The following is a 23,571-nucleotide window of genomic DNA, read 5'->3' as shown; positions in this document are numbered from 1 at the left end:
TTCCATAATTACCAAGAACATGGGAGCCAAGTGAACAATAAACACAACAGGAGTCTAGAGGTCTCAGTTTGTAGCTTGAGCCAAGTCCTTGGGTACAAAAGGCACAGAAAAACCCTTGCTTTCTCTACTGCTAATGGTGGGCTTAGATTTGCAATTCAGACATGGATGAGGAAATCTACATCACCCTAAATTAAGGTTCGTGTTAAATACAATCTACAACCAGCAGAGTTTTGCATGTGTTGCTTTCTCTTTTAGGATGATTTCGCTCAGGCAAGCCGCTTATTTCGTTTGCTTGTTTGCTACCGTTTCCTGCGGTGAGTGGATTACCTTTAAGACATGAAGTTCAGGGAGCATGGGAGAGAGGTACTTAAGCCAGACGTCCACTGCTCAGGACACATATCCTTTTCAGGTTCAGCACTAACGGCCACTTATCAGATGCAATGCCCTAAAGACACCAGAGGGAGGAGCCAGAAGTGAGAATGTCTTGGGCAGGTGTTAGTGGAAACTTCTGTTTGGAAATGACTCTCTACAAAGCATGTCTTAGAGCAGTCAGCCCTCTATTTTTAATTATCAGTATTTAAAAAATCAACTTTATCTGAATGTTCAAAAAGAGTGTTAGGCATTTTACAGTGTCTGGGACAACAGGTACACAGCACACATTTTCACTCTTTCAAGCCTCTAGGGAACCATTTCAGAAATGAAATTACCTGATTTATATTTAATTTAGTAAACTGGCCATTGAATGGTTTGACTTCCAGCATCAGGTTTTGATCTTGTTTCCCTTTCTATCCATTCCATTAGATTTTCAGAGAACAAGGGTGATGCTGGACACTGTTTTTCATTAATTATCTTCCAGAAAGGTTATTCCCAAGTTGACTTTTTCCACCAGCAGTTGAGAGTAATCATTTGCCCCACTTTGGTCAACGCTAAAAATCATCTACTTTTTTTGTGGCCTGGTACAGATTCACCTTTAAGAAAACAGCACCCTAATTTACTCTGGGAACAGCTGCCTCCCAGTCTGGGTCCAGGTGATTGTGACCCAGGCAGGGCTGGACCAGTGAGTGAGGGCACGCATCCTGCCATCTGCAGTGACCTGACCAGCACCAAAGCCTTCCAACGTCTTTTTTTTTTTTTAACATTTTTTATTGATTTATAATCATTTTACAATGTTGTGTCAAATTCCAGTGTTCAGCACCATTTTTCAGTCATTCATGGACACATACACACTCATTGTCACATTTTTTTCTCTGTGAGTTATCATAACATTATGTGCATATTTCCCTGTGCTATACAGTGTAATCTTGCTTATCTATTCTACAATTTTGAAATCCCAGTCTATCCCTTCCCACCCTCCACCCCCCTGGCAACCACAAGTCTGTATTCTCTGTCCGTGAGTCTTTAGATTCCACATATGAGCGATCTCATATGGTATTTTTCTTTCTCGTTCTGGCTTACTTCACTTAGAAGGACATTCTCCAGGAGCAACGTCTTTTTTTCCCAAATGGACTTGAATTATGTGAGAATACAGAGGCCTGAGTTTCTGGCATCATCTTGCCACTATGTGGAACTTGAGAACAAAGACAGCACTTTGGAACAGAGCAGAGATGTGAAGACAACTAAATTTTGCCCGACGGGATCAGCTGAGCCCCACCTCCAGTTACTCCTGAAGCCAGATCCACCAGGGGCTCTTTGGCTTCCGAACCAACACATTTAATTTGTACTCAAGTCACTTTGAACTAGGTTTTTAAAACAATCATTTTCATCTAAAACCAGTACATCGACGCAGGTTAATTTAAAATATTTGCTCACTTGGCGCGTAACATAGCACCTAGTTGTTCTAACTGCCTGTATTTACGATTCTTACCATTTTTCGTAGACTTACGAGTGGCTTGTATTTCTTTTGCAAATTGCCTTTTCATATCCTTCACTCAAATTTTAAAAATTAAAGTGCTTTTTTTCTCCTTATTGATTAGGCAGTTTTTAAACAAGACTGAATAACCTGCCCGAAGTCCTTGGACACAGGGGCCAGTGTGACAATAGAACAAAATATTTTATGTTATGCGACAGTTTACTTAACAGTGCGGTACATGCACTCTCACATAGAACACAAACAAGCCTATTGTCATCATCATGACCACCATTGTCATCAGTACCAGCTTAAGAGGATAAGCAAGACCACTTCCTAGAACTTGCTTCTTGGTCCACTCCAAAGTTGGTCCGTTTCTAGTCAGCAGAGACACATGGCAATTCACAAAGGCTCAACTGCAGCGTGGAAACTCCCAGGCTAGCACCACCATTGTCTGGAGTCTTGCTTCTGCATGGGGATGGGGGAGGATGGCTGCTTGATAATTATGAATCAGCCAAAAGCACCAATTGTCTAAAACACAGACCACTTTGCAGTTAGGGTTGTCACTGGATCCGCTACCCAGTGTTTGTGCATCCAGGAAATCTAGGCTGGTACACTTGGCAACTTGCATTCCCAGGAGCTTCCACCTGAAGCGATCTCTGCTCTTTCTGAAAATGAACCTCATCCAAGGCTTAGTCATCTTAGCCGCACCTCTGAGAGGAAGAGAAGCAACCTGCTGGGCAGGATAGCGCAGAGAAAATTTTAATCTTCAGTGCTTAATGAAATGCATGTGTCTTAGCTGCCCATTTTCTGAAAGGCAATATAAAAATGCTAAAACTGAAGTGTGTTTATTGCCCTTGGGGATGGACAAGGTTGTCGTTGGAATATCCTGTGGTTAATGAACTGCTGACCAACTAAAGTGAATGGTCTTTGGAAAAGCTTATTAGGCAGACTTTGAAGTGGGCCTTTCGAGGTAACCCCAAATGCATGTGTTAAAGTGTTATCTTTAGTATATGAAACCGTAAACGTGAAGGTAACACTTAATATTCTAATAATATGTGGGATACAGGGTACTTAAGAGCTGTGAACAGTTCTAAACAAATGGTTCAAAATGTATTTTCAATTTGGTATATTCATGCATTTGCTTAAACCACTAAAAACTGAGCTTGTAGGCATCGAGCAAATATTGCCTCCTTTGCACTCATTTCTAAAGTAATAAATACTCAATTACCGCTAGATAGCTTGAATTAAACTGAAATGAGGAACAACGTTTAACACTGCAAGCAAGAAAAAAGACCAAGATTGGGAGTCAGAGGAGTTGGGTTTATGTCCCAAGACATTCATTAGCCGTGTGGACCTTGGGCAAGTCTGCATTGCCCTGAGACTCAGTTTCTAACCTCTTTCTTAGAAACAAATAAACAAACAACAAACAAAAACTCAAGATGCATGTGCTAAACCTATCTCTAGCCTCCCTTACAGAGCTGTTGAGGGAATCCAGTGAGGATGTTTGTTGTGAAAGAATTTTGGAAAAGAGATCATACATCGCTATTTTTAATGCAAGTTTCAGAGCATGTTAGAAGACAGGGAGAAACTGAGCTAAGATTGCATTTTGGGGAATAATTTATGTACAGAATTGCATGATTAATAAAAATCAACTAAGTTTTTTATACAGGAGTTCCCATAAAATAACCGTAACATCATACATCAAATCTTAACGTTTCATTCTGCCTCTGTAATTAGTCATGTCATAAAGATATTCCATGGATAAAGTAAGAAGGTTCAGAACACAGATGCATTTCTTTTGAAAGTATTATTTGCACTTGTTCCAAATTGATGTGTCTTTTTTTCAATGACTATATCACAGGGTGTTTGACTCAACTGTATAAAAACACCTTCTTCCGAGGCGGGGATGTATCCGCCGTGTACACCCCGAACGCCCGGCACTGTCAGATGATGTGCACCTTCCATCCCAGGTGTTTGCTATTTAGTTTTCTTCCTGCGAGTTCCACTCGTGACACAGACAAAAGGTAAAAGTTGATATTTCATTGCTGGGGAAGCCAGTCATTTTTCAAAATGGAATCAGTTGTGTGCAAAAAGGTAACGTATAGCCAGGTTGTGTTTCTCGAAGGGGGTTCAAGGACCAGCCTCTGCGGAATCCCCTGGAGTGGTTCTTAAATAAGCGATTCTTAGGCTCAAGTCCAGACCTACTGAACCAAAGTCTCTTGAAACTGGGAGTCTGTATTTTAAGGAATCACTGTATTCACTTAAAATAGTAGAAGGTGGTCTTTTTCTATCCAAGACCTCAAGGAAAACACTTGAAAAGCACCGCGCTAAGAGGGTATCTCAAGAAAGGGTCTAATAATAGGTGGATATTTCACCTGAAGGAGAAATGTACTTGCTGTTCTGACCCCTGATCACGTGTGTGGATAGCACAGTCCTAAGAAGACACGGTTGAAAGCAAGCACTTTATTGAGAATATAATTAAGACCCAGAGCTTGTAACCTTGGGAGAGGTTAGGTCTGAATGTGCCTATAGTGAGCCAGCTTGGGCACCGATGGCATGCAAGGCGTGTGTGTGCCTGCATATGCGTGTGTGTGTGTGTGGCCATGGATATATACTATTAACTGGTGATTTGGAAAAGTAAGAGAATTTGAAAAATAGTTGGTAATTAAAAATCTTGTTTGGTCATAAATGTGCCTAGCTACAACCCTAGTTTCATTCATTTTAATCAATATCCAGAATGAATGTTTCTTCCTTGTTCCCATTTCCATGTCCATAATTCTTTTCTTTTATCTTTACCTTGTTTGAATTTAAAAACTAGGAATTAACACAATTAACACAATCATCCCCTGATTCTACATGTTAAACTTGCACAGAAAACCCAGACTATATGTGAGAGGTAGTAACTCTTCATGTAAAAAGTCGAGTTAGGTTCCAAACCCTTGTGAATGATGAAATGACATTAAGGTTGACATTAAAGACAGAAAGCAGTCTTTCATTAGGTGTGGACTAGAAGGAGTTAGTAACCAAGATGAACACCATATACAGATGCAACTCTCATGACTGATTTCATTTCTTAAGTAAATGAAAGTATTTATAAATATAATCACCAGGTGGGAACATAATTCCTCTAAAGTTTGGAAACACAGGAAAAATCATTATTTCTTTAATATGACTGACCTTCTGTACTTCAAACTGTGAATGTAAAGGAAAACAATGCTGAAGTTAGGTAGTTCAAAGACCGTTAGATATTATGGAACCGCCTCTAAGAATGTCCTCTACAGCAGGTGTCAGGGAAAGCTATATTTATGAGTGTATAAAAATGCTAGACATTCCTCAATGTATGTTTATTATTCTACTTCCTAAGTGAAGCTACTTTTAAAAACAGGTTTGGTTGCTTCTTGAAAGACAGTGTTACAGGAGACCTGCCAAGAGTGTCACGGACCAGTGCAATTTCTGGACATTCCTTAAAGCAGTGTGGTCATCAAATTAGTGGTAAGGTGTGGATTTCTGAGCTAAATTTGAACGGAGGATGGGTCTGCCTTAGAACAGCTTCTGCGCAAACTCTGTCCTGCCACGGACTTTTGGAAGGGAGCCCCCAGAAAGATAACAGAGGGGGTCTGACTCTGGACAGATCCTCTTGTGTTTATCAGCCATCACATGCTTAAGGAGCCGCTATTATTTATGGTGTAAGATGTACAGAGAGTGAATACACATTCAAACAATAGTCTCCCCTTGATTCCAGATAAGAACCTTAAAGAAAACACAGAGGGCATCTCTCTCTCTCTCCCGGTTTCACTCCAGGGTAATTTGTACACTAGCGGTTCTCAGTGGTTCTCAACCCCGCGGGATTTTCTCCTTCCACCAGGGGGCGCTTGGCAGCGTTTGGAGACATTCTGGTTGTCGCAGCTTTGGAGGATGCTACACTAGGGGCCAGAGGTCAGAAATGCTGCTAAGCATTCTTCAAGGCACAGGGACGCCCCCTCGACAAAGATTTCCTAGTCCCAAATGTTCATAGTGTCGAAGTTAAGAAGCCCCATTAAGCCCCCAAACTGAAAAACTGGACTCTGTAAATCTTGCCAAGAATAGCACATCTTAGGGGAAAATGTGAGGACTGGGAGGCCAGGAAACTAATTCTGACGCTTACTCCTACTAATGTCTTGGGAAACAATTTCCCACACTATGCTAATCACTTTAAGGCAAATGAACTCCTTCTCTAACCTGACTGATCTGCAAGTGCAAAGTGCTGAAAAGGCTCTCTCAACCGATGGGGTGACAGAACCTTAAAATAGCCATGGCAGCACTATACACCACTGCTATTTTACCTTTACTCTGAACAGGTAACTGCGTGGGCTTACATTTCAGATGTTTTCAAATTTTTCATCCTTTTCCCCCTCCAGTAACACCTCTCCTTCAACACACACACGTACCTGCAGTTTGCACAGTAACCAGCCCTTAGTTCTAAATACGGGGGCCTGGCTTAGTCAGTATATAGTTTAACTGAGGAGTACTTTTCCTATTGTATAAGATCAAATTTATCTCCTAATACAGATTAGTGTAAACGATTCAATTAAATGTTATTTTCAATTTGATATCATAGTAAAATTTAGAGAAAAAATAATATCTGCCCTTCTCCATACTCCTTAGTTATTGTCCCCCCCCCCCAGACTTAGTCTACTCACAGAACTTCATCTAATGTTCCCTTCTACCTCTTCCCAAATATCTTGTGAAATTAAAGCGAAAACTTGCTCCCGGGCACATAAAGCCTCTAAACTCAGGACCCATTTTAGTTTAAAACATTTCGAGGGAGGTTTATAGCTTTCAATTAACCATTGAGAAAAGTTTTTAAGAAGTATTCCATCCCAACTCCCAGCCTGTCTCTTTTTTCGTGTAAAGCAGAACTGGCCAGAGATTCCTTTTCTATAACCTGCAAGCACCTGTCATCATTCTTCTGTTCTTGTTTATCCTCCTCCGCTCATCAATAATTCCATCGTGAACTATTACCTGTATTGCTGCACAAGCTTCGCAGTTTTGGAAGTAAACGAGCCCCCTTTCCATGCTAGTCCTCTGAAACGTATTGGAATGTATGTATTTCAAGCAGAGTTTGATAATGTAGGGCTATAATAAAACTCTAAATCTCCTAATTAATAACAGTTACCAAAAATGGAATACTAGTCTTCAAAACTACTCCGCCCAAATTGGTTTACTTCCATAAGAGAAAGTGACGGAATTTGCTCTATGTGTTTTATTTGCACAGCGTGCCACCGAGACATTTATAAAGGAATTGATATGAGAGGAGTCAATTTCAACGTATCTAAGGTTAAAAGTGCTGAGGAGTGCCAAAAAATGTGCACGAACAGCATTCACTGCCAGTTTTTCACATACGCCACGCAAACATTCCACAGTGTAGACTACCGGTGAGTAAAATCCATAGCGTTTGTTCTTTCTGATGGTGTTTTTAGTTCTTATTTATTTACTCAATTTTGATGCCTTTTTCTCTGAAGAGAATAATTTCCGTTTGGTCCGCAAATAGGCTGTGCTTGCGGAATGAGGGTTTAGCAGAATAACGTCTTGTCGAAGGATGTGTCCCACTGCATTCTCACTTTAACCATCCTTCTGCAGAAGACGTCTCTTTGATTAATAACCCAAATCCTTAACCCATTCAATACTGAGGTCATCATTCCGATTGCTTTGTTTATCTTCCACTGACCCTGGACCATTTCAACTTGAAATGGACTTTTACACGCACCTTGAACTTTAGGAAGCAAAGTAAACTCTGTTTTTCCCATTCAGGAACAGCTGCCTATTAAAGCACAGCCCGAGTGGAACACCTATGAGCATAAAGGTGCTGGCTAACGTGGAATCTGGATTCTCACTGAAGCCCTGTGCAGTCTCAGAAATCGGTAATTATATGGCTACTATTACTGTGAGATTGTAGTGGACAGAATGGAAGCTCCTCAAAGATGTCCTAATGCCTGGAACCTACAAATGTGTTAACTTACACGAAAGAGGGGGCTTTATTGAAAATGTGATTACGTTGAAGACTTCGGGATGGGAGCTTATTCAGGATCATAGGGATGAGTCCGGTGTAGCCACAAGGGTCCTTATAAAAGCAAAAGGAAGCAGAAGGATCAGAGTCAGAGGGAGAGAGAGAGATCTGAAGAGGTTACATTGCTGGCTTTGAAGATGGAGGAAGGGTTCACAAGCCAAGGAGTGGCCTCTAGAACCTGGAAAAGGCAAGGAAACAGGTTCTCCTCCAGAGCTTTGCAAAGGAACAAAACCCTGCCCATGTCTTGATTTTAGCCCAATTAGACCCATTTCAGACTGTTCGACTTCTGATCTCCAGAACTGTGAGATGACAAATTTGTGTGGTTTGAAGGCACTGTGTTTGTGCTAATGTGTTATAGCAGCAATGGGAAATCTGTACAGTGATTTGTAGAAAGACTGTAAGGTCATTTCTTCGTGGAATCCATTGTCGAGTGAAATAGCTCCAGCATAATGATTCAATGAAACCTTATAGTTCCAGACATAGAAGTAATTTTAGTTGAATTTTCCAGAAAAATTGCTTTCACGTTCTACCTTATTTAGCGTATCAGGGTGTCATTGATAACATGCTATTGAAACCAAATTACCAATAGCCACTTCTACATAGTATGAAGTGCTGGCTCCGTGCCAAGTCCTGTATGGGGAGCCCCCTGGAAGACTAGGAAGTTGGCAACAGTACATTGCTCTTCCTATTTGTGCCCACTCCCCACAGGCACACCTCCTCCATGCTGTGCACCGGATTTACTGGTTCAAATTAACTGATTATTTAATTTTTTAATAGTCAGATTTGATTCCTTTTATAAATATAGTTTCTATTTCTTTTTGGTGAGACATTGTTTTCATACTTTTCTTCAGTTCTTTAGACAGGGGTTTCCTTTAGTTCTTTGAACATATTTAAAGTAGCTGACCCAAAGCCTCGGTATAGTAGCCCAAAGTTCGTGCTTCCTGAGCAGTGGTTTATATGGGCCTTTTATTCTGTGTATGGGGCACGCTTCCTTGTTTCTTTACATGTCTTAACAATTTTTTGTTAAAAAAAAATTAGGTCTTTTAACTAATAGCATGTGACAATTCTGGAAATGAAATCCCCTCCTTTCCCAGAGTTTTTGTGTTGTTGTTACCATTTTGTGTTGTTGCTGCTGTTTGTCTGGTGACTTTCCTGAACTAATTTTGTACAGAGGTTAGCCTTCGCTGTGTATAGCCACTGATGTCTCTGCTTGGTTTTCCTAGTAGTTAACTAATGACGGGACGGAGGTTTCCGTTAATGCCTGGATCCGACGAGCTGCCCAGCCTTTCACCAAGGGCTTTTTGGGAGAGCTGGGGAGGGCATGCCTTCAGTGCTCGGGCGGGGATTTTACAGTTTTTCCCTGGCCTTCACTTTCTGCTGACACAGAGCTCACAGAGGTCAGCATCAGCCAAACTGAGAGCTCAGGGCCTTCTCGGAAACTTCACGGGCACATGCACAGCCCTGGTTACACACACAGCTCTGTACGCGCACACGGCTTCTAGAGTCCCCGCAGTGTGTCAGAGATCTTCACCCTGCCCCCTGGTTTTCCTTTCAAGATTTTTATTGGCTTGTTGTCTGTCCCAGCTGTTACTGTTGCCTTAGGCAGCTGCAATGATATGTCATTGCCACAATTTTTTTTGACAAACATTTCCAAGGAAAAGGCTGCTAACACCGAGGAAGCGCTGAGTCAGGTCAGATAAACTCAATCCTTGCAAGTGGGGTTTTCCTGAGAACTTCCACAGAGATCATGTAATAACTATTTGGGGACAGAGCTTTGGAGTAGCCCCAACTCCGTTCTGCCCCTTCCAGGCGCTGCTAGATTGCGGATTTTCACTGTGATTGTGGGGCTGTTGCCAGGGTTTCCGTGGAGCTTCCATGTGGGGTTCCAAAACACCACATGACTTGCTGTTCTTATGGAGATTTGGCTGTTTGTCTTCAATGAACACTCCCTGGACCGTTATAAACCTCTGGTTAATTTCTAGAGTTGAGATGTTGATTTGGACAGTGTTCTCCGGGCTCTCACTACTTTCATGGAGGAGAGGACTTCCGGAGGTCCTTACTCTGTCCTTCCCACTAACGTCCTGATAAACAAAACAAATGAAAATCAAACTAGCTCTAAAAAAGAAAATGGTCTTTGGAACAAGGTAGCCCCTGTCCTTTTGGCATCTGGACGGGTCAGATGGTGATGGAACTTCGTATTCAGTTCTGCGTTCCACGTTTTGTGTGGACCAGTGGACAAGTGGAACCCTTCACAAGTCAGTCACCAGGATGGTAAGATATCTAGAAATAGTGAACAATAAGATATGGTTAAAGAAACAGGTTAAAGACATTTAACCTGACAGAGTCAGGATGACTGATGCTTATTTTTTTGTTTGTGAAGGGCTGTGATCGGGAAAGGGAATTAGACCAATCTGTGTGGTTCCAGAAGGCAGATCTAGGTAGCTCCTACCATGATAAAAATGAGAAAAAATTTCTAACACCTAGAGTGGTCCAGACAAGAAGGAGCCTTGTCATGAGCTGGTCAGCGACTTGCCACTGTCAATGTCTGCAGTGAACGCTGAACAACTTCTCAGGGAGCTCCTTGACAGGCTGCAGCTGAGGGTTGTCACGGATGACCCGTAAGTTCTCCTCCAGCTTCAAATGTCCGTGTCTTTTAAAAAAAGGTTTGATCAGCTGAGGTCTGATTTCCTACAGTGCCCAGACCAGGCTGTTGTGTTATGGTGGGTACACTTTCTTGATCCAACTACGTTCATTCATTTAAATTTGGATTCTTTTTGTCTTTCCCACGTTCGCTATCCTTATTCCTTATGCTTGCATAATTTGAATAGAAGTTATCGAATTGAGTAAACTGGAGTAAATATTATGAACACAAATGAAAAATGTAATTAAGAGACAGGGTTATGTAAGGGCAATGAAAGTGGATTTCCTCTTGTTCTAATTTCAGTGGGCACGTGGCATTTGCATTAGCTACTCAGGTTTCTATTGATCCCTTTAAAACAAAATCTTTTTCAGAATATTCAGGAAAACATAAAACCTCATGTATCTAAGGTTTGGAATTCAGGGTGAGGGTCATAGAAAGAAAATACAAACACAGGCTGAGTAACAGAAGTATTTCACACTGATTAGGACGGAGCTGGGAGCACGGGTTAAGCCATTTTATTTCCCTCACATAGGAGGGGTGTCTTTTATTAGCGTGAGACCAATCTTTCCTTCTCCTAAATGGTAAACAAACAAACAAGTCTGGGGATGTTTTAACAGACACTTTTGCACTTAGGACGTTCAGTGCTCTGAATAACAAGTCATCGCAGTTTCCGCAGTTACGATGACAAAGCACATTTGGCATCACGTCACGCACATCTCCCCTCCGTGGGTCCGCAGGCTGCCACAGGGACATCTTCCAGCAGCTTGCATTCTCAGATGTGGATGTCGCCAGTGTTCTCGCTCCAGATGCCTTTGTTTGTCGGACCATCTGTACCTATCACCCCAGCTGCCTTTTCTTCACATTCTACACCAGCGCCCAGAAGACAGAGTCACAAAGGTGAGCGTGACTGTGAAATGTTCACGGCTGTCCTGACAGCGCTTTAGTTTCACAGTTTGAGGGTTTTTTTTTTTTTTTTTTAAGTTTTGTTCATTTCCCGTAAAACACTTGAACTCAGTTTTAGGTACTTTTCCTCCAGGTGCAGATTAGTTAAGAGATTAGCCGACCTTTCTACCCACCTTCTCTCACTTGTACCATTGAATCCATGAGACAACAGCCCTGGGGAAAGAAGGGTATCTTTCCTACTGAGCTTAATGTTCCATTAGCTGGAAGTAAAAACTACTCACTAAGAACGTATCCTTTAAGCTCATTTGTTCTAACCGCTCTGTTTCAGAAACCAGAGCCCTGTTTCTCCTGCTCAAGGTTCTGCTTCGACCCCCTGACCCTCAGATAACCTGTCCTTTTCTTTATGCACAAGATGGAGCTCCGAGAAGGATGGATGGTTATATAACAGCACCAGCACTGTGAATCTCCAGAATTTGTTCTTTCCTTTTTTTTTCCTTTAAAAGGCAGAACTTTATCTTTCTCCTCTTTTCAGGTTGTCTGTTCTTAGCAGTTTTCTTCAGGGGGAGGTGTGGCTTGATTTACATTCAATCTCAGTGATCTATGAGAGTCCTGTAGTCTGACTGACCTTGAAGAGAATTTCTCAGAAGAACAGAATTTGCAGGGGGTGTTTGTTTGTTGTTGTTTTGACATGAGGTGCTTTTGTACTTGCCTTTAATGTAGTGTTCTTTCTTTCTCCTGCTTTCTTTCAAAATAGAAATGTCTGTTTCCTTAAGACTTCCCAAAGTGGGACCCCGAGACCCCCTACTCCTCAGGAAAACGCCGTATCTGGATACAGCCTTTTAACCTGCAAACAAACTTTGCCTGGTAATGTGACTCAATAATATTACACAAAATGTGACAAATGCTGTGATTGTCTAACAATCCTCAACAATGTACCAGAAACTTGGCTAAATGTGGTTTATGGCTGTTTGCATTTTCTCTCTCTTTATAACCGGCACAGAGCCCTGCCATTCCAAAATTTACTCAGAAGTTGACTTTGAAGGAGAAGAACTGAATGTGACCTTTGTTAAAGGAGCGAGTGGCTGCCAAGAGGCTTGTACGAAAACGATGCGCTGTCAGTTTTTTGCTTATTCTTTACTCCCGGGAGATTGTAGAGGAGAGAAGTTAGTGAAAATTTCTTCTTCAAAGACAGTCGGCAAGACAATTTCACGAGCTCTCCTCCTCCGTGAAGGGTTAATCTTTGTCCTGATTTTGTCTAGGTGTAAGTGTTCCCTACGATTATCTCTGGATGGCTCCCCCACTGGGATTACGTATGGGACACGAGCGAGCTCTGGTTATTCTCTGAGGCTGTGTAAAAGTGGGGACAGCTCTGGTGAGTACATCTCACGTTCTCATAGAACTGCAAGGGGATGTTGGAGTTGCTTTGATAGCTTGTTTGGTCTTTTATAATGGAATTACGTGTCTTGTTTTCCTTGGCTGAAGAGGACTCTGATTCTCCCCCAAGTTCAGCCACTAACTTCAACGCTCTCTTCTAGTCTGTGCAACAAAAACTAACACACGCATTGTTGGAGGAACCAACTCTGACTGGGGAGAGTGGCCCTGGCAGGTCAGCCTGCAAGTGAAGCTGAGAGCCCAGAGCCACCTGTGTGGAGGGTCCATCATCGGACACCAGTGGGTCCTGACTGCAGCCCATTGCTTTGACGGGTAAGGTTTGGCTGCATCTTATCTGGGCTCTTCGCTTGCCTTTTTGTGTTGAAGACTCTATAATCAATTTCTCCATCATGTTGTCAGTTTATTAAGAGAAGTTTATTCTCTTTCAATAAAAGGCATTTTAGAACAGAGATGGGATTCAAAATGTCCACTAACCAGTAGGGCCCAAGCTCTGAACCATCGGACCCATCAGAACAGACTGCGGCATGTTTGCTGGAGTGGCGCTCCCCGGAGGATGGCGCTCCTGCTTTCAAGAATAACTGAAAAGTACCCCAGTTGTTGCCACCTTCACCCACCGCTTCCCAAATGTATTCTGCAAAGACGTATTTTTCAGACCCGTTGATGCTTTACTTTCAGCTCTTTGATTCACAAATGTAGTACTAACAGTAAAACAAAAAAGTGATTGCGTCTTACCCTATATAATTCAATAAATATGACCGGATATAATATTTCTACTTTAACACATAAATAATGCACATGGTGGGGGGTTTGCCATTTTAAAACAGACATAGTAGTTCGACAGAACGGGGCTTGAGTCACAGCTCTGCCACTTGTTAGAGGCATGAGTGCCCTCGGGCAATAATGAGCACTTAGCTTAATTTTCCTATCTGTAAAACAGGAATAAAAAGAGTATCTTATTCATAAGGTCATTGGAAGGGTTAAGTGACACATTTAAAATGCCTAATACTATACCTGGAACATAAAGATTTCTCAAAAAAAAATATAAGCAATGATTAAACAAGACACGTAAAAACGGACAAAACATATGGACAAGGGAAAGAGGGACTAGTGGCCCTAACGTAAAAGACACTTGAGCTCTTTCAAAAAGTATTTTTGGTTTCATAAAATTCCTCCGTATCCCCTGTCATCACGGGTTGCTGTAACCAGGATGGAGGCCACTGCCCCCGAAATGTAACAGCCGGGGCCCAGCGGGCAGGGCAGCGCAGGGCGGGGCTCCCCCGCGGGCCCCCGGGGCAGCCTGGGCCCCCAGTCAGGGCTCTGCTGCACGTGGCTTTGCCAAGGGGAAGGAAAGACACTATGAAGGGAAACAGTGGTGCCCCTTTTTACTAAATGCACCCCAACTCGGGACCAAGAATTTTCACCTTTTTTTCCAGCTTGATTGAGCTGTGATTGATACATTAACCGTGTCTGCCTGGACAGCAGAATGGGGGACGTTTAGGACTAAGGGTACGTGCACACCCATGAAGGGGCTCGGACTGCCGACAAAGCCCAGACTAGTTGACTGAAGTCGTGAGGGTCAGGAAAGGTCAACATCATCTTCCCTTAGGTTCCAGTGGATCTGGCGATTGAGCCCTTCAGGCTAATCTTTACTATTGAAAGAGAACTGGGCGTCTTTACAACCATGTATTATCTTCGCTAATGTTCCTTCTCTTGCCCGGTAACAGCCCTTTGTTTCTGCATTCTTTTGTTCCCTTAAGATCATTCATTACAGAGACCTGTTCAAGGGCAACACTGTGGCCAGGTCAAGATCACAAAATGGCTTAGGCCAAAAATGGCTTCTCTCACGTCAAGAAAGCCATGTCTGGTTCTCTTTGTCCGGGACCTTATCTGATCACAGACGAGCTTGGGTAAAGGCACCCTTACTTCCTGCCAGCTCTGAATTTCATGGAAGCAACTGCTTTCAGGCTGGAGAACTGAGCATGCTTTTCCCGAGAAAAAACTGCTAGCCATGTCCCGACCAGCGTCTCTGAATGGGACAGCGACTTTCTTGTATTTCCACTCACGGTAAACATGAAATAACTGCGTAAATGTACATGTTCCAATTTCTTTTTTTTTACATTTTCCAATATTTTTAACTAAACCTTCAACACTGCTGCTGTTGGTGATAAACTGCGGGGGGGGGGAGAAATTAGGTATGTAAACACATGCTATATTAGTACTTTCTTCCTAGTTTGTTTTTTGAAAACTAAAGTGCAAGGAAAAAGGACCAATATCAAAGACCAGTCTTTCTGGTTTCAAATCGGCATTTATTTTTCCCTCCTAGGCTTCCCTTGTCGAATGTTTGGCGCATTTATGGCGGCATGTTAAATCTGTCCGAGATAACCAAAGAAACACCTTTCTCACAAATAAAAGAGATTATCATTCACCACAATTATAAAATCTCGGAAGGTAGTCATGATATTGCCTTAATAAAACTTGAGACTCCTTTGAATTACACTGGTACGTAGCATGTTTAAGGAGGAGCGTACAGCTGCATTGTGCTGGTTTGAATTTTCACGTCAGTTTGAAGGCGAGGTCAGAACCCAGAGAGATTGTCTATTTTTTTTTTTTTTTTGGTTAGTGGAGTGGTGGGAAAGGTGAGTGTTGCCATGAAAGATAAGACTTAAGGGCCAAGATGTGTTAATTGGTTCTTTCAGGTAGGAAAACAGTTGCATATACACTATTGAAATAATAGACATAAGACATGTCTTTGCCATCTGGGAAGCGTGGCTTCCTCTGTCAAGAGTAGCAGGATTAGCGTTGCCTTGGGCACAAAGGACTCTGTGAAGACAAGCAGAGCCAGGTGGACCTTGACTAGAGAAGGAAGTAGCATTGAGGTTGGAGGTACTGCATTTGGAAGCACAGAACTGCAAGTTAAAGCGCTTAAAAGTCCTGCTTTATATGGTATAGACACTCTTCTGTTACCATTAAGAATCACATACAGAATAAGATGCAAGAACTTCTAAGTGCTTTTGGCAGTAAATCTGGCTTCTGAGTTTTAAAATTTAATCCAGAAAATTTAACACCAAAACTGACTCTGATGGTGACAAATTTTCTGGAATCACTGACCTTAGAAATGGAGCAGAAAGCAAAAGATTTATTCTGCTTGGTGCTACTCTCTAGAAAGAGACTATGGGAAGAGAAAATTATGTATTTTTAAAGTCGATATCCATAACTTTATCTAGCCAGACTCTAATTTAAAAATTACCTTTCAGATTTCCAAAAACCAGTATGCCTACCTTCCAAAGATGATACAAATACAATTTACACCAACTGTTGGGTAACTGGATGGGGCTTCACAGAGGAAAAAGGTACAGCATGACATTTTAAATGTTGTTTCTAAAGCAAGTCTTATATGTAAAATTCATGGAGTAGATCCATTTAATTGGCCTCTGTCTGAATTTTTTTCTAAACTCATGATTTTTTTTTCCAAATTATCCATTCCCAAATATTTATTCAGTGATTCTTGAGAAAATGGATTTTTGCTTGGGTCTGGAAATTTATAGGGTAATCTTTTCAGCATCTTACTTTAATTGGCTTGGCTTCACGTAAAGGATTGGTCTCACAGAGGACTAAAAGGCCACCCAAACCCATCCCGGCCTCAGAATTAACAGAGCTCTCATCTCCCAACACCGGTCTTCTTTCTAACTTGGTATTAATGACCAGAAGCATAGGGAGACACGCCCTCTCTCTTTCTTGTTTTTGCTTTTTTTTTTTAATGCATCCTCCTAGCAATCTGGTGAAGCCTATAAACCTTCTCTAATGATGCTTTTAAATCCTTAAATAAAACACGTAGGATTACAAAGGAAATCAATGAAACTGCAAAACACTTATCAAAAGACTCTAAGATGTGCTGCAGTAATACTGTGCTTCTTTATTAACATATTAAATAGTAAGTTGTTCTAATAACTACCACAGTTTTGAAACTGCAATGACCACAATGATAATTTGAGTCATCTGCCACAACTATAATGTGACAGGAAAATGCCTGTGATCTCTGCTGATGGCAAAGTCACAGTGCCCTTAACACTGTTGAAGGGAGTGTTAGACTTCGGTTGGAGGTTGGTGAAAATAAAGATGTATTTCTTTCCTACCCAAGTTGATAGACCATGTGAATTCTTTCTGTGGGCCTTTGGTTAAGAACCCCTGCTTATGGACACTTGGGGTGTTTTCATTGCCCTTGAATTTTCTGAGAAACAGACCATTCTTCCTTTCCAAAATTATGTTCTTGGTAGACACTAGAGGTTTGCCTCATTCTTTACAAAAGGAGACAGCTTGATAAGCTCTCTTCATCTGTCCTGATTCAGTCCTTTATCCAATGAATTAAAACATTTTTTTTTCAAAATTTTGACTAGTTCTTTGAGATGGGAAGAAATGTAAAGTAATCGTAACTAAATGATGAACACTCCCAAATGATGTCCAAGGACAGCCTGGACACTGGTGGGAGTTAAACTATTCATAAACTGTTCTTAGTGAAAAATGCTCACTTGCAGTTACTCAAAGAACAAAATACTCTTCTGCTGCCAAAGGTTTGGGTTTTTTTTTTCCAAAAATTATATATGTATCTTTTTTTTCCAGTTTCATTGAGATATAATTGACATATATGACTGCATAAGTTTAAGCTGTGTAGTATAATGGTTCAACTGACAAATATTGTGAAATGATCACTGCTATAAATTTGGTTATCATCCATCATCTCATACAGATACACACACACGAAAAAGAAAATTTTTTTCCTTATGGTTTGAACTCTTAGGATCTATTCTTTTAACAACTTTCAAATATACTATACAGTAGTGCTAGGTTATAATCATCGGGTTGTACATACATCCCCAGCACTTACTTGTCTTACAACAGGAAGTTTTCACCTTGTGACCACCTTCCTCCAATTCCCCTTTCCTTACCCCTCACCTCTCTCTGATCTGCAAGTCTGATCACTTTTTCTATGAGGTTTTTTGTTGGCTTGTTTGTTTTTACAGTCTACATATAAATGAGGTCATACAATAGTCATGTTTCTCTGTCTCACTTAATTCACTTAGCATAATGCCCTCAGGGTCCACCTATATTGTCACAAATGGCAAGATTTCCTTCTTTTCATTGGTGAATAATATTTCATCATGTGTATATCATATATATATATATCCACATATATCTCAAAATGTCTTTATCCACTCATCCATCAAAGGAAACAGTAAGTTTCCATGTCTTGGCTATTATAAATATTGCTGCTGTGAACACGGGGGTGCAAATATCTCTTCCTCACAGTGTTTTCATTTCCTTTGGATGTATTTCCAGAAGTGGGATTGCTAGATCGTGTGATAGTTCTATTTTTAATTTTTTGAGGATTCTTCATGCTGTCTTCCTTAGTAGCTGCACCAATTTACATTTCCACCAACAGTGCACAGAAGTTTCCTTTTCTCCACATCCTCACCAGCATTTGTTATCACATATCTTTTTGCTATTGGCCATTCAAACACGTGTGAGGTAATATCTCATTGTGGTTTTGATTTTTATTTCCCTTATGATTACAGATGCTGAGTACCTTTTCCTAAACCTTTTGGCCATTCATTATCTCCTTTGAAAAAAATATCTATTCGGGTCCTTCACCCATTTAAAAATCGGATTATTTGCAGGGATTTTTTGCTATTGAATTGTAAGTTCTTTAAATATTTTGGCTATTAACTCCTTATTGGATATATGTTTGCAAAGACGTTTTCTCATTCCATAGATCGTCTTTGCATTTTGTTGGTAAAAATGATACGTTTTATAATGAGTTTTTGAATATATAAAACAAAAACCGAAAGATAAGAACTTCTAGGCTTTTGGATTGTGGGCAGTAAGAGGGAATTGCTGAGAGACTTGTACAGAATTGAGAGAGTGGCAGAGAAAATGGAAGTCAGTTCTCTGGTCGCCGAAGTCCCTGGGTTGTCCTCACGCTGCCTGAGAGCTCACGGCAGGGCTCCCCTGGAGCCCCTTCTGTCTCTGAATTCGTGTGTGTAACTCTACCTTCTCACCGTTACTATTTTTATCCACAGAAATGATCTGAAGGAAAAGGTCATCATTCCCATTTGTTTGAAGATGCTAGTCTTTATTTACTGCCTCCTGAAGTTATATATCGGTTATCTCATAGGTAAAATCCAAGATACCCTACAGAAGGCAAATATTCCTTTGGTATCAAATGCAGAATGCCAGAAAAGTTATAAAGAATATAAAATAACCAAACAGATGATCTGTGCTGGCTATAAAGAAGGAGGAAAAGATGCTTGTAAGGTAATGTATTTGATAATGAAAAACACACAATAGGCCACTTGAGAAAAATCATTTCAAAACATGTATTTTCAATAGTATATTTCATTATGTCTCACTACAGCTTTTTAAAAACTTTGGAGCCAAATGATCTAATAATTTCGTAAATAACCTTTAGCAAAGTGAATGCACATTTATAATTTTTATGTGTGATGTATTATATATGTCACAATTTTTGCAGGAGCATGCTGTATTTAAGGGAAGACAGTTGTGCAGACAAGAATTCTACTAAAAAATAAAAGCATTAGATTTATTTCACCTTGGGATGACGATGTCAAAATTTCTCTGTTGGAATAAACAAAAAATACAACTGTACACTATTGAATTAAGTCATTTTCACCACACCCACAGCTAATGAGGCACATGGGATGTCTGAAGAACTATAAGAAATTGTCTGTGTGTGGTATGTGTGGTGTGTGTGGCGTGACTATGGAATTTTAAAGGCACACCTGTCATAACCTTCTATCGTTTTATTTTTTCCATCCACTGTGATGCAGGGTGATTCAGGTGGTCCCTTGGTTTGCAAACATAACGGAATTTGGCATTTGGTGGGCATCACCAGTTGGGGTGAAGGCTGTGCCCGCAGGGAACAACCAGGGGTCTACACCAAAGTTGCTGAGTACATGGACTGGATTTTAGAGAAAACACAGGACGGTGACGGTCAGTCTTTGATGAAGTAGCCAGCCCGAAGAAGCTCCGCAGAGATGGGGAAGAAGCCAGGTGGGCGCATTAGTTTTGCAACCTGGGTTCAATTCAAGTACTGAGCCTTGGGGTCCTCATCAGCCAAAACGTGGAGAGTGATGTCTACCTCCTGTCCTTGTCATACGGACAAAAACGGACAATGCATAATGCTTTCAGCATTCAGTAACAATGCTATAGCAGGAGATACTAACAACTGAATATCTCCACGATTGTTGGTTGTGAAATAAAATGGCAAAAGAGTGTGATCAAAAAGTGGTTTCTTCTCAAACTCACAGACACAGAAAACAAACTTATGGTTACCAGGGGGGAAAAGGGAGGGTGGAGGGATAAACTGAGAGTTTAGGATGTACAGATGCTAACTACTGTCCATAAAATAGATAACCAACAAGGTTCTACTATAGGGCACAGGGAACTATATTCAATAGTTTGTAATAGCCTATAATGAAAAAGAATATAAAAAGGAATATATAAATGTATAACTGAATCACTGTGCTATACACCAGAAATTAACACAGCACTGAAAACTGACTATACTTTAATAAAAAAAAAATAAAGTGCCAGAAAGGAAAAAGGAAAAAAACAAAGTGGCTTCTTCTAATTGTGAAACGGAATGGAAGGTAAGTGACCCCAGATTCTAGCCCTGTGCCTGGGACCACTCTAATCTTACCGCTCCCCCTGGAACTCAGTCGATCTCAGAGATCCCCATTTCTTCTCTCAGGCTCACACATGGGGTCATTCAGACCTACTACTCCTGCTTGCCTTATGTGGGGTAGAGAGCCAGTAAGCTTGGATTTTATTCTGCCAAGCAGAAGCAAAGTAACCTGTGTAACACACACTTTTCTAAGAAAGAGATGGGTTATCCACACCTGGGAGAATGTTGGTGCACCTCTCCATCTTGGCCTCCTACCTTGGCTCCCCAGGCATCGCCACAAGGGCTCCAAGGCTGGCCATGCAGGAGAGACCCGTGGGGCTGCAGGTGTCTGGGTGCGGTTCCTGCAATGGGCTCATCATACATTCTTCATGGAAGGCAAGGGACCTGCTTTGCTGGGGGTTCAGATACTGGGGTCTGCTGTAGAAACCCAAGAAGCAGTGTTGGGTAAATTCATGGTAGCAGGAAACAGCCCTGGAATGAATGATATCAGTTCTCACACAACACAAATTCCAGGCTTGCCCCTAGCCACCATGACAGATAGCAGGGAGCTGGATTCAGTTCTGTTAAACTGACTTGACATCAACCCAGAAATGACCGCTTACAAAGTATTGTGTAAACCAAGTAGAAAAATAGAAAAGCAAACTTTCTAAAAGAGATCGAGTTTTTCCTTCCATGCTCAAAGACACACTGCGTGGTAGAAAGGGCCAACGTGGAGGGACGGGAAGGAAAACCACGAGGTCTGGGTTACTCACAAGCCATATGGTAGGAAACGGAGGAGTTAAGGGTTTACTTCGCCAGTAAATTCTCCAGATTGGGTAATATCTGGCTGGATTTCATGAAATGATTAAACAAAAAACACCCCTACAACTTCAGCTTTTACTTTTGCATGCAATAAAGATATTGGTCTTTGTTGTGTGTGGGTGTTGCTTCATATTTAAAAGGAAAAAAAAACCAGTTTGCAATGAAGATCTTTTATCTCAGCTTTTAGTATTCTAAAGCAAGTGTTTGAATAGGACTTTGAAGTGTTTGTAGGGTAACCCTTGGGCTTTTGTTGGTCAGGGAATGACCTCCTTTGGGCAAAAAGGAGACGGCAGCTTTGAAATGTGGAACTCCTCTGGGGTATAAATGATCGTTTCAAAGTGGCCAAATTGGAACCAGTGACACTGGAATGGTCCCTATTACCCGCCACGTGTTCAGTACAGGGGTGAACAGAGGAGCCCTTCACACAGTAAGAGCCTCATGGGACTGAGAAGTGTGTAGGAGGTTAAGCAGGCGAGAGGGTGGGATGACTGAGCCCACACGAGGGAGAGGAGATGGGAGGCGTGGGTCTCTGGCAGTGCCGTCCAAGAGAGGGCAGGGGCGGCACCAGGCCTGGATGCCAGCACCGCTCCGGGCCTGGGACACTGGCATATGTACCTGCGGGATCCACGGCACAGGTACACACCTGATAGGTCAGAAAAGCTATCTTGGCATAAAGATCAAATAATAGATCAAATAAAAATATCTAATTACTGCCCTCCAGATACAAGATCACAATAGTTCCTTAGCATTTTACATAAAGACATCTTGTAAGTTTAAATTGCCCCTAACTTTCTGCCCTCTGAAACAAAAATGCGGGCTTTTCTCTTCTCAAAAGGACTCCAATTAGTCTATATGGGGCTAAGCTTCAAAGTGACCTTTGCTCACTGTCTCCTTCAGTAAGTTCTCTCTTTCCCCCCATATGTCCCTACCTGTAAGAGCTCGGAAAAGACTGTCCAGTGTTCCTAATCTTGGGTCATCTTTCTACGCAGGCATTTGACAACCAGGAACTGGCTATTCCGCACCTTCAGAAACCATTCCATGAAAGGCAACGTAATTGTGATAGACATAAAACGAGACTGTCTCCCTGTCTCCGAATATTGAAATGCTCCAAGTAAACTGGCAACATTGTTTAGCTTTGGAAGATCACACTCACATTAGCAATATTGTCCCTGAACAAAGTACAGAATTTCCTCTAATGACTCTGACTTCAGCAAGGTCCCGAATGGGGGCAGATTTTTCATCTCATTTTTCCCTTTGTCTTCAAAATATTTTTTAAAATTATGACTCCAGTTATAAACCTAAGATCTCATTGTTTTTCTATGGAAAATTATGTCTTCTCTGAATCATAACATCTTTCTCTAAAATGTATTTAAATCAGACATATTAAAGGTTTTTAAAATTTTTATTTCTTTAAGGTTTCCAGGGGCCCACATAGAAATCCTCAGAGCGAGCTAGTGTTTAATGTTCTAAATGAGGACCTGAAGTTCTGAGAGATAAGGCGGCTTGGCCAGGAAAGCACAGGTATCTGGTTTAAGCACAGGAGTCTGGTTTCTGCTTAAGTTACATAACTAATAAACTACTGACTAGATCTGGGTAACAGAGGACATGCGTCATCATGACTTCCACTGAGCTTTTAGCCCTTCCTCAACGTCAATGGGAAGGCTCTAAACAGAAAGATAATTAGGGTGAAACCCCACAAGTGTTTCACAAGCTTTCCTCTCTATGAACTGTAACAAGTCCTACCACTAGGAGGCGCCTTCTGGGACAAAAGTAACTGACCTGTGATTTTTTGATTGCTAGTCAATCAACAGCTAGACAGTCACTTCTGAGCCCTCCATTTGTGTCTCGGTGGGCTGAGATCTAAAGAAAGCTATGAAGGTCCCATATTTTCCATTTAAAAAAAAATGTTAATTTAGACTTTCAATGTTCTCAAGTGGGATAAAAAAGAGCTGGAAAAATAAAATGAATTTTATCTTCATAGGCCTCTGAGGAGGTAACGCTACGTTAAGGGGAAACTGATGTCGAACTGCTAGGTGTCTACACTCGGCCCTTTACTTCTTACCCACTTCGCAGCCCTCAGTAGCTGAGTCTGGTTTCCCTGCTATACTGCGCATCAATAAGTCCATCCCACGTCCCTCGTTTTCTTTTTAGACGGTGAGGCTCAAGTTAGGCTGGAATTAATGATTAACAATTGCTACATGTTAGTGTGGTTAAGTGCAGCTTTGGCGAGCAGGTATACT

The 23,571-nt window shown here is 41.4% G+C and overlaps 1 protein-coding gene across 2 annotated transcripts; it reads left to right on the top strand.

Annotated features, from left to right (window-relative positions):
* The first annotated feature begins 256 nt into the window (after positions 1-256).
* KLKB1 (kallikrein B1) lies at positions 257-20,124 on the top strand. Of its 2 annotated transcripts, none has more exons than XM_072950616.1 (14): positions 257-314; positions 3,711-3,873; positions 5,235-5,341; positions 7,104-7,263; positions 7,640-7,749; positions 11,274-11,433; positions 12,194-12,303; positions 12,440-12,602; positions 12,699-12,805; positions 12,975-13,143; positions 15,155-15,330; positions 16,086-16,181; positions 19,001-19,140; positions 19,674-20,124. In XM_072950616.1, exons 1-14 carry the CDS (start codon positions 257-259, stop codon positions 19,854-19,856), a joined length of 1,902 nt encoding a protein of 633 aa, XP_072806717.1. In that variant the 3' UTR covers positions 19,857-20,124. The 2 variants fall into 2 exon arrangements, with proteins under 2 accessions (XP_072806717.1, XP_006198067.3); XM_006198005.4 differs by having other exon boundaries at positions 12,699-12,811.
* Positions 20,125-23,571: the final 3,447 nt, after the last annotated feature.

Source organism: Vicugna pacos, chromosome 26 (assembly GCF_048564905.1).
Source record: "Vicugna pacos chromosome 26, VicPac4, whole genome shotgun sequence".
Lineage (NCBI taxonomy): Eukaryota > Metazoa > Chordata > Mammalia > Artiodactyla > Camelidae > Vicugna > Vicugna pacos.
This window is presented reverse-complemented; position numbering and strand designations above follow the sequence as displayed.

Excerpts from the sequence above, each read along its gene's own strand:
- KLKB1 (XM_006198005.4), top strand. The coding sequence starts at position 257 with ATGATTTCGCTCAGGCAAGCCGCTTATTTCGTTTGCTTGTTTGCTACC. Across the intron at positions 315-3,710 it reads GTTTGCTACCGTTTCCTGCG|GGTGTTTGACTCAACTGTAT; the intron begins GTGAGTGGATTA and ends ACTATATCACAG. Across the intron at positions 7,264-7,639 it reads TTCCACAGTGTAGACTACCG|GAACAGCTGCCTATTAAAGC; the intron begins GTGAGTAAAATC and ends TTTCCCATTCAG.